Source organism: Alligator sinensis, unplaced genomic scaffold (assembly GCF_000455745.1).
Source record: "Alligator sinensis unplaced genomic scaffold, ASM45574v1 scaffold428_1, whole genome shotgun sequence".
In the NCBI taxonomy this organism is placed as follows: domain Eukaryota; kingdom Metazoa; phylum Chordata; order Crocodylia; family Alligatoridae; genus Alligator; species Alligator sinensis.
The window spans coordinates 2,247,854-2,258,945 of record NW_005841919.1 but is presented as its reverse complement, the minus strand read 5'-3'; the positions used below and the strand labels follow the sequence as shown (position 1 = coordinate 2,258,945).

The 11,092-nt window shown below is 49.0% G+C and overlaps 1 protein-coding gene across 2 annotated transcripts; it reads right to left on the bottom strand.

Moving 5' to 3' along the window:
* Window positions 1-14: 14 nt before the first annotated feature.
* On the bottom strand, window positions 15-10,835 carry LOC102371284 (serine/threonine-protein kinase SBK2-like). Of its 2 annotated transcripts, none has more exons than XM_006018993.2 (4): window positions 10,772-10,835; window positions 2,255-2,466; window positions 1,640-1,842; window positions 15-1,360 (listed from the first exon to the last, which is right to left on the bottom strand). In XM_006018993.2, exons 2-4 carry the CDS (start codon window positions 2,418-2,420, stop codon window positions 791-793), a joined length of 939 nt encoding a protein of 312 aa, XP_006019055.1. In that variant the 5' UTR covers window positions 2,421-2,466; window positions 10,772-10,835; the 3' UTR covers window positions 15-790. The 2 variants fall into 2 exon arrangements, with proteins under 2 accessions (XP_006019055.1, XP_025054111.1); XM_025198326.1 differs by having other exon boundaries at window positions 2,255-2,429; window positions 10,772-10,817.
* Window positions 10,836-11,092: the final 257 nt, after the last annotated feature.

The window sequence follows — 11,092 nt, the reverse complement described above, 5'->3', positions numbered from 1 at the left end:
CACACATGCAGCTTCACTGTTCTCACCTAAACCAGTCCCACTACTGTCTCCCATCTCACTGCCCCCATTACCCCAACCAACTGGGGTAACAGACCCCTAATCCTCCTCTTTAGCACCTAACCCCAATCCCACTGCTACCTCCAGCCCCACATGACCTCACACTAGCCCTCTGGCACCATCCCCCTGCTACTTCCACGAGTCCCCTGGGACCACCCCCAACTATCTCCTCACAGCTCCCCAATGCCCACCCCCCCCATTACCCAATGTCATGCAGCACTGGGCGCAGGGTAGAGCCTCTGGGCATAAAGAAAGTCTATATGCTCCCCATAGGCAATCCTGATATGGGTCTTGAGGCCAGGTTTCCCTTCCCAGGGAGCCCCATTTCCTTATGGGAGAAGCCCCTGCACATTTCCTTATGAGAGAAAGAGCCACAGACAGATGGTTTATCATAATTAGCTCTGTTTCTATAGCAACAGAGGAGTAGCAGTGCCTAGGTACTGTTCCCGGCATGTGTGCATCTCCTCAAAGCAGTGAAAGCCATCTTCCCTGGAGGGAGGGTCTGAGCAAGAAAAATCTATGTCTATAAAAACTGAGGAACTACAGAAGTGGAGGCCGGGGGTTGGGAGGGAAGGTCAATAATCACTGGTCAGTGTGCTGAGACAGGGGCTGCTACAGTGACTCCAAGAGCCCCTGGCACCTTGTTCTCCTGGAGTAGACTTGCAGGGCCTGGTAACACTGCAGCTGGGACACAAGGCAACATCCTTCTTCCCTCCCCCCAGCAGCAGGCACCTTAGGGCTTGCTAGCATCCTCCTTGCTGTGGCAGTCTTTCACTCTCCAGGGGCTGTCAACGTAGCGCATGGCCCCGCTGACAGGGCTGCGCTGCGCAGGGTCCAGGGCCAAGAGGCTCCGCAACATGCGGGTGGCTTCAGTTGTCAGACGTTTCCAGTGGCGTGGCAGGTCCACATCCAGACCTGACTCCTGCCACAGCATGAAGTCCTCAAAGAAGGGGTCCTGAGGCAGACTCTGCTCCCAGGGGAAGTAGCCGGTCAAGAGGCAGAAGAGCAGCACACCAAAAGCCCAGGCATCCAGGCTGGTGTCAATAGGCAGGCCCTGGGTGCCAGTGGTGCTGCTTAGCTCTGGGGCAGTGTAGGGGATCACCCCAGCCACCAGTTTGAGCATGGTGCCCTTGGGCCGTGTGAGCCCGAAGTCAGTCAGCTTGATGCACCGGCACTCGGGGTCAAAGAGCAGCACATTCTCAGGCTTGACGTCACGGTACACCAGCCCCCGGCTGTGGATGAACTCCAGGGCACTCACCAGCTGCTTGGTGCATTGTTTGGCAGCTGGTTCAGGAATCCCATCCTGCATAAGGGCAGAAGTAGGGCACACAGCACACCAGTGGCATCCTGGCAGCCCTGCCAGCTTGGCAAACACATTCCAGTCTTGAGGAGAGCTCTGGCATTTCTTACATTGGATATGTAGCCAGTCTCCCCCTGCTGAGCTGGTCCCCCTTAAAGGGATAGACTGCCTATCCCATTCCCCAACCCACCTGAGCCAACCAGGCCTCATGCACTGTGGCTGGACCAACCCCAGCTCTCCCAAGAACAGTTCCAATCCCTATGCCTTTGTGGAAGCACTCACCCGTGGTTTGATGATAGAGATGAGGTCTTTATGCAGTGCTGGTTCATACAGAAAACCATAGTACTGGCTAGACTCTATGGCAATGCCAAACATGCCAATGATGGCAGGGTGAGTGGCAAGGGAGAGCGCCACGCAGTACTCATAAAGGAAGGTGTGCAGCTTCGTGTGGGCTTTGGGCAGCAGCTTGAGGGCCATGGGCGTTCCTGGGGACAAGGGTGATGGGTTAGGCTTTTTCTGGAGATCAACTTGCACCATGACTGGGCAGGAAGGACATCAGGCAAACACACATCATGGAACAGAACTCACTGCTGCAGGGCCACTCAGTCAGCTGCCATGGGGAAGTGAGAGGAGGCAACTGTACTGCAGGGACTGAATAAGAGAATGGCATGGCTGGCTGCCCTGGGGATTGGGTCAGCCATGCTTGGGGTAGGTCTGACCAAGAACAGCAGAGCCATGGGGGTGCCAAAATAGAGGGGCCTGGTGATCTGACCTAGGCCAGCAGAGTGTAGAAGTTAGTAGGCCAAGTGGACCCACTGATCTGACTCAGGGCAGCTGGGGAGGGGCTGAGGAGCAGGGGCAGAAGCAGAGCAGTATGAGGTGGGCGTCATTCCTTACCTCTCTGCCTGTGAGTCACCAGCACCACGTGGCCATACTTGCCCCTGCCCAGCTCCCGGATGACCTCATAGTGTTCAGCCACCTCGGTGTGCACCAAACTCTGGGCTGTGATCTCCAGGAGCTCCTCTAACACAGCTGGTGCGGGTGCATCTGTGCACTGGTCCATCGCTGGGCTCTGCAGAGGTGCCAAGGTTGAATCAGGCCCAGCTCTCCTGAGACACAGAGAGGAAGGTCTGGCATCTTGCTCTACATCCTATCATCATAAGCTATTTTGGAGCCTAGGGGCACCCTGGGGAAGGCACCCAGCCCAGTACCCTGGCAGTGCATCCTGGGTCCTCCTCGAGGAAGCTCCAACTCCTGCACTGGCAATTGGTTGAGGGGTTCACCCATTCCATGGCCCAATCCCCCTTAGTCTGCTGCTCAGCAAAAGGCCAGTTAGTATTTGATTGGGATTCCCTTGTTTCTCTCATGCAGGATGATGACATGCTGCCTTTCAGGAGAGGAAGGGCTTCTCTCAGAAACAATCCCCTGAGCTGCCTCATCCCACTTTTTCACCCCTTATGAGGTGTGTGCTCTCACTGCCAAGTGTGGCAAGGATCCAAATGTACCAGCCCAGCCACAGCAGGAACCAGTTTCATTCCCCAGTAGAAACACTGGGTCTTTTCACCTTTCCCTATTTCATTCTGACAGTCTCAGTTATTGGCCTTGAGTCCTGCGTCCTGACTTACCCCCATAGGGATGCACATTTGTTCTTATTCTTGGTTTGAATTGCCCCCACACAAGCCAACTAGCAGTGGTGTAATAGCAGAGTAATCAAGGCATTGTACTATGAATCTAGCAGTGAAAATTCAGGCCCTACTTGTGCCATAGGCCCCCCAGCTCTACATAGGTCCTTGGTCACCTGGGTTGGAGTGCCAAAGATGGATGGATGTGATGCTTGCCACCTTGCTCCTTTGTTAGCTATATACACTGGTATGCCTCAAGAGGACCTCTGACCTTCAGCCAGGCTCCCTGGTTCTTATTCATCCACAGCTTGCTGCTGCTTCTCAGCCTAATTGCCCAGGGCCTCCCCTGCCCCCTGGCAGTGTGCTACTGTTTCTTTCTGACTTCTCAGCATGCTTGCTTGGCAACACACTGCATATCCCTCTTCTGCTCTCCAGGCTGTTGGCTATGAGTAAGGAGAAAACACCTGAATATACAACTGAGGGCAAAGGGCTACAATAATGTCTGTAACCAAGGACCCTCCTGAGAGACTCGAAGGTAGAAAACTTGGCTTCCTTTGTGTCTGATAATGCTTCACTTCATTATGGGAAAACTCATTCTGTATTTTGCCATTTGAAGGCATTACCACCTAACCTGCCACAAGCAAACTGTTAAACTCATGTATTGCATAACACAGCCAAACATGGATGTAGGCAGCTGAAGTGGGTTGTGAAAAACTTAATAATCAGCATTTAGAATAAGTTATCAAACTCTGCTGAAAAGGTGAAGGAGCTCTAGGAACATTTTGCAGTCATGGAGAAAGAATACTGCTATCTTTTGGTATATTTCAGTAGGAAGCCTATCACTTCTTTCAGCTACTGAGAGACGTTAAATGCTGAAACACTGTGAAAGCGTACTCATAAGGGCAAGAAACTCTCACACTGATATAAGGCGTCATAACTGGTTAACAACATGAACAGACAAGTAATAAAAACATCTCTCTTGGTGAAGTCTCTTTTTACTTTATGCATAGTTATCTGAATGCTTTCTGCACAGCAGTGAAAGTACTTGAAGGTGATGTAGCTCAGGCCACGGACATAAAGAGTGGTGGAAACTAAAGCTGAATGCCAGTTGTGAAGAACAGGTTGTGAGACTTCTTTGGTTTCACAGCAAGTCAGAATTTGGAGAAGATGCCTACCATGCTTCAAACTGAATTTACACTAGATGCCTTGAGCATGCACAAAAGAAGTGCTGACTACTGAAGAAATAGTTCCCTTTTGGTTCAAGTTCTTTGAAACACTTCACAGCACTTAGCCTTTCCACTAAGTTCATATCTGTGGATGTCATGGACTGTTTCAGGGCTGCACGTGTCAGATCTGGAGGGAGAAGCCTTGCACAATGCATTGTGCATACACACTGAAGCAAAGCCAAAGCTCCAAGGTACAGAACCAGTGGATCAAGAGGGGACAAATTATTCTTTGACATTAAGTGTCCAGCTCTTCTGAAGACAGCAGAGCTTGTGTTAGCTGTGCCTGTGTGCAATGCTCCAGTGGCCGAAACATTCTCGAGGATAAAGAATCTCTGGGCAGACAAGAGTAATAGGATGAGAACTGACCTTGAACAGGGGTGAACTATGTGCTTAAGGCAGCTTCAACAAGTCATGTGGTGAGTTCCACGAATTCATCCTTCAGAGAAAGGAACTCTCTTGAGAACACCAAAGAGCAACAACAAATATTCCTTCAAAAGGAGTATTCCAGCCACTGCATATTACTGCAGTTTACAAGACAAGAATAAGAGCAGCGATATTCCCTGTCCATACTGGATTGGATCTTTCTCATGACAAACCCCATGAAAGGACATTCTGCTGTGTTTGTCCCAGACAAAAAAGTAGCTTCTTATCTGGGTCTCTTTGCTCAAGACTGGGATAACAGATCCTTTGGTGAGTGGTCCAGATTGGCTGCTGCCTGGGCCAGACCCCACTTCATGGGGGAGTGGAACCAGGCTGTCCAACAAGCAGACCCCCATTGACCCTGTCAGACACCCTTGGGGGTGGCAATCTGTGTCCAGGTCTATGCCTGTGCCTCCTGAGAAGAAGTTTCAAATCCATGTGTGTCTCTGGGCAGGATCCTGAAGTGCACAAATACACTGAACTGCATCCCCCAACCCAGCTGAAAATGTCTTGGCCTTTCCTAGCCTACAGCCCTGTGCTGCTCCCTCCTATCCCCTCTTCATGGGCTCCTAGCTAATGAACAGGCTGAATACCCTCAGCTGTGTTAGATCATCCTGGAGGGCCTCTTCCTACCATGCTTTACATAGGGTACTCAGCCCTAGGGGACAGTGAGGATCAGTGGGACTTGGCATAGGTCATAGAGGAAGCCTGACACTGAGCTATGAACTAGACCATGGTTTCTGAAGCCCCAGCCCAAGACATACTTCCTCTCCCAGGGACTATGTAGACCTAATTCCACTTATCAAGGGTGCCCTCCTCTGGGATGGGCTAGCCCTGGGCAGGCCCAAGGGGAAGACCACATTGCAACGCTTATCAGAACAAGTTGTAGGGAGCCAGAGGCCAGAGCCAGAAGCCTCCTGCTATTCTCATAGCTGACCCCTGGCCCAGTACTATGCCAGCAATGCTACAGATTCCCCTCCCCGCATCACGTGCTTTTTAATTTTTTTTCCCCGCAGAGTCACTAGTTTCCCCCAGCCAAATGCTAGGTTCACCACTATACCAAGGCAACCCCTACTGGCTTGATGGGGTCACAATGGAATTTCTCTCCCTTGCAGGTTCATCTAATCCCAACTCACCTAATTAGCCCTGACCTGAGTGACTATTTTGAACCAAGTTTATTTGTGGGCTCTGCTCTCTGGCCAGGTGTCTAATTATCCTTCCTGCTCCTTCCCAGGAAAGTCTCTCTGGGGTGTAGAGCATTTAGATAAAGTTCCCTTCAGATGTCCCCCATTTATAGTGCTAGGGAGGGCAGGCAGGGCATGAACTGGTTTTCTTTTCTCCTCTCAGCCCAGTGCAGCAGATCCATCTGCCCCTCTAATGATCCACCCCCAGCACCTCAGTAAGAAAAGTCTCTGAAGTACCTGCACAGAGAGGTCCTTGCAGTTTGAGCTCACAGGGGCCCAGCCTCACGCAATAGCACTAGGGACCTGGCTAGGACATGGCACACATTGGGATGATAGGGCAGAGGCATCTTGTCCTGAGCCCCTGCAAGAGCTCAGAGCCCCACAGGCCTTCTGGGGACCTTTGCCCAAAGCCATGCATGCCTGGCTGACTCTGTAGGGGTTGGAGGGAAATTCTGGAGTGAAGTTTGGACTTTAGCGGTGGCTGGGTCTGGAGGGCAGCTATTTCAGGCCCATCTCAGAGAACTCATTTCCCCATTCTCTCTGGCTAGGTAGCCAGCAATGACATGGTGCTCTGTGGCCAGCTCTGCACGTTGAATCAGGATTCTGGGTGATCCTATGTGCAGGAAACAGTAATCTCTGAAGAAGGGCCCTGAGGGATTGCAGCTTTCTTGTAAAGGCCTAAACCACCTTATCTAGTTCTTCTCCTGTAGGATGCTCTTCCGCCAGTCCTAGTGTGGCTTCTCTACAGGCAAGCCTCTGGTTTTGAGACCCTGGGTTTTCTTCAGAGGTGCTGACATCCCAAACAACACAGCAGCAGTTCTTTTTCAGAGAGTCCTTATTGCACCACCCCAGTCCTTTGCTCCCCAGAGGGCTAAACCCCCTCCCTGCACTGGAACATTAGCTTGGATCTCCCCTGCACCCCCTGGGACTCCTACTTTCTACCCCCCCCCCCACCCCCCGCTATACTAGAGTCTCCTTTTCTTCTCCCTAGGGACAGTGTATCCCATTAGCAACAAAGTGTAACAAAATTACAGTATAGTAGTTAAGGGGAGTGGAGGAACACTAAGGCTCACCCAATAAAAGGAAACTTGTTATGCAAGGGTTTTCAACCAGGGGTACGCATACCCCCGCTGGTACTTGGGATGGCCTCAGAAGGTACTCGGCAGTGGGTGAGTACTTCCACCACTGTCCTGCCGCTGGCATGATCGCTGATCGGCCGCTGGGGGACACCCCCTCCCCCCAGCTTGTCTGGCCACCAGGAGACTCCTGCCTTTTCGACCAGCCGCCGGGGGGTAGAATGACCCCAAAAAGTTGAAAACCCCTGTGTTATTGGGAACAAATCAAAGAGTTGTGCGGGGCCTACTGCTACTTTTATCTTCCCCTGGGGCAATGGTTTCCAACCATTTGGAGTTGCAACAATAAAAAATGGGGTCACCAAGACATTCAAGAGTATTGACCAATCATGATGAATACACTTCCTGTTTAGAAGTACGCAACTCTCACACATGGCAGTTATTCATCTGTGCACGACAGTTGCATCTCCAACTCAAGGTGCCTGTACATTATAGGAAGCTGATTTAAGATCAGTAATTTGATACTGGCTGACTGAAATATGTTTTACATGACAGAAATCTAACCTGGATGCTTTTCTCCGAAAAGTTTCTGCTTCGAGCTCTGGCAGTAAAACTAATGACAAGGATAAGAATGAGAAACAAAAGGAGTGCAAGACACAAAAGTAGAAATGTGATGAATTCTTCCTTGTTGATCTTGTCTGCATCGTTTCAGGGTCACAAAATATTTCCAATGTTTAAATGGGGTCATGCTGAGGAAAAGGCTGGGTAGCCCTGCTCTCGGTCGTAGAGGGCATTCAATCGGCCCACTCTATCTACAGCAAAAGTGCTCACACTGAGAACTCAGCCCACTCGGCCTCTCTGTCGCTATGTCTACATGAGAGACAGACTGTGCAGTAGCCCATGGCTACTGTGCAGTAGCATCATGCTGCAGAAAGCATGATGCAATGCTACTGCACACTAGTCATGAGCTACTGTGCAGACAGTGTCATGAAAAAGCCATTTCTTGGTGCTACTGTGCAATAACTCTGGCTACCATGCAGTCATTTAGTACTTGAGCAGTTACGATTGATCAGTCAATATCTTGTGTAGATGTGGCCAGTCAGAGGGACTTTGCGCTGCTAAAAAAGCAGAGGAGCATGAGTGAAAAGACCAGGAGCATAGCTTTCCCCATTGGGGTTAGTGTTGCTGACAGAAAACTAAGCTTGTTCGCCTCCTGCATCCTGTCCCTCACCTGTGACCATTTCCCAATTCAGCCAGAGATCTGGCATTCAGCAAATGAGCCATGGAATTGCTGGGGAAACAGTTAAAGAGCCAGATTTCTACAATCCCTTTCTATTCTGAGGAAATGGTCTCTCTGCATCCAGGGTAAAGGAGATAGGCCGTGCGGATACAAGGTCTCGCTCAAAATCACCCACACCCCCACAGTTGCCACAAGAGAAATCTGATCCTGGCTAGGGGCACTTTCACCAAGATGAATGGCAAATTGCCATAAAGGGCACTCTGTGGGTGCCAGGACCAAAGCCAAACAGGGACATAAAAGGATCTCACTAAAAGGAAATCAGCATAACAACCCAATCACAGATTCAGAGGCTTGAAAGCTAGAAGGGATCATTAGGTCAGCTAATGTAATCATATTCCATGTATCAGTCTCAACACTGCAAAATACAAAAGTAAAATCCTTCTCATGTCTGTCCCACTGACTGCTTCCCTGTTTATACAGATGTCACAGATCACGTTAATTGTTTTTACCATGGCATCACACTGGGAGTCTGGGTTGAGTGTTTTGACCTCTCTGATCCTTTTTCAGAGTCACTATTTTACAGGATATAGTCCTTCATTTTGTAGACATGGTCTGCATTCCTCTCCCCTAGATGAATGGCTTTTGAGTGTGACTATACTAAACCACATTTTGTCTAAATAGGCTCGGTTTGCCAAATGATCCATCTCACTACATAGAAACAGCCCTGTCCGCTTCAGTATAGATTACATTTACCAGTCTTTTTGTCACCAGCAAAGTTTATCAGAAGGGATTTTTTAATATTTATTTCCAGACCACTGACAAAAACGTTGAACTGTGTCAGGCCAAGTATTAATCCCTGCAAAAACCTCACTTGAAAAACCCATATTCTATGATGATTCTGTACTGACAACTATTCATACAAATAGATGATGGTATTTATACAAAAATTAATGCAGAGTATGTTGAATGGATTAACAACTGGCTAATTTGCAGGTCACAATGTTACTGTTAACAAGGACCCATCATTAAACAGGTTTGTGTTTCTTGAGTCCTACAGGGTTTGGTTCTTAATCCTATGCTGTTTGACCTTTTTATCAGTGACTTGGAAGAAAACAAAAAATCCTTATTGTTCATTTTTGCATATGACACAAAGTTTGGAGGAGTGGCAAGTAAGGAAAAAGAAAAATAATTGATAATAGTGCTATCTAGACACCTGGATAAACTGGGCACAAACAAACGGCATAGGTTCCAGTATAGCTATATGTAAAGTCTAGGAACAACAAGAAAAATGCAGGCCATATTTATAAGATGGAGGAAATCTATCTGTGGAAGCAGTGACTCTGAGAAAGAGTTGGAGTGCCAGGATACTCAGGTGAACATCAGCTTCCAGTGCACCTTTGTGGCTATAAAAGCTAATGTAATCCTTGGAGTTATAAACCCAGGAGTTAGGAGTTTATATTACATCTATACCTGGCACGGGTGAAACTGCTACTGTGAAACACTGCTGCCAGCCTCAAGGTCCCACAGTTCAAAAAGGATGTGGATATACTCGATGGTTCAGAGAAGAATCATGAAACAGATTAACAAATTAGAAAATGTGCCTTATAGTGAGAGACTAGGAGCGTAACCTATTTGCACTTAGCAGTTGTTAAGTACTTGTATGGGAAATGGAAATTTGTTAACAGAAAGCTGTTCAGACAAGCAGGCAAAGGTGTAATAAAATCCAAGAGAAAAGGCTGAAGCTAGACAAATTTAGACATAAAATAAGGGGCAAATTCTTATCACTGAGGATAAATAATCATTAGAACTACTTCTTCACAGTTATTTTTTAGTTGAGGTTGGACGTTTTTCTAAAAAGCATGTTCTAAAAGATACGTTCAGATAAGAATTAATTCAGGGCAGGGCTGTGATGGCCTGTGTTATGCAGGAAGTCAGGCTAGCTAATAATCACAGTCTCTTCAGGCCTTGTAATGGACGAAATGGTGAACTATTTTTTTGAGATTAGTCAATGAGCCAGCTCTTAATGTCACCAGACAGAATTGCAAGACAATCTCTCCAGGCAGAATCGCCAAATGATCTTCCCAGGCGGAACTGCATAATGATGTTCCCATGAAGAACCACATAATGGTCCCCCCCGGGTGAACCGCATAACAGGCTTCCCAGGAAGAACCGTGAAACGGTCTCTCAGGTGGAACCACCTCACAGTATCCCCAAGCGGACCTGCCTAATGGTCTTTTTGGGCATTAGCTATCTCAGAGGTGAAACCGTATAATAAACTTGCGGGTACAGAACCACATAACAGTTTCACTGGGGCAGACCCATGCACTGATCTCACTGGGGCAGAAATATGTAAGAGGCTGGCACAGAACCTCATGCAGTCTCACTGAATCAAGCTGCTTCACTATCTCCCTGAATAAAGTGATCTCTCTGGGCAAAACCGCAGAATGATCTCACCAATGATCAGAAGGCACTGGCTGCCAGATGTCTGAAGCTCGCAGGCTCCATGTTCCACGCTGCACCGAGCTCTGTTCCCTGACTCTGGTTAGCAAGTGCTACCCTGTTATGCCCTTCTGTGCTCCTGTCCAGTGGCTCTGACATGGCTTGGACTACACTGTGCCCCCCTCTATCTGCCTGTGCCGAGCCTCTCACCTTCTCCAGCAGTGCAGAATTGAAGGCTGCAGGCTGTCTTGCTTTCCCCCGGCTGCAGCTGATGGGTTCGGCTCAGACTGTGCTGTGCAGCTGGAGGGGCTGCCAGGCATTACAGGGATAAGCGTAACGCTCCGCCCCCACCCCATACCTCTGTCCCTGGGGGCATACTAACTCTGTACTGAAGGTGACCTGTTGAGGGGGCAGTATTATCTATCGGACAGGACTCAAGGAAGGGAGGGTGCTGGAGGGACTACTGTCCCCACACAGAGTTCAGAGTGGGGCCACTGGGTCCTGTGCACTGTGAGCCCAAGGGATGAGTGG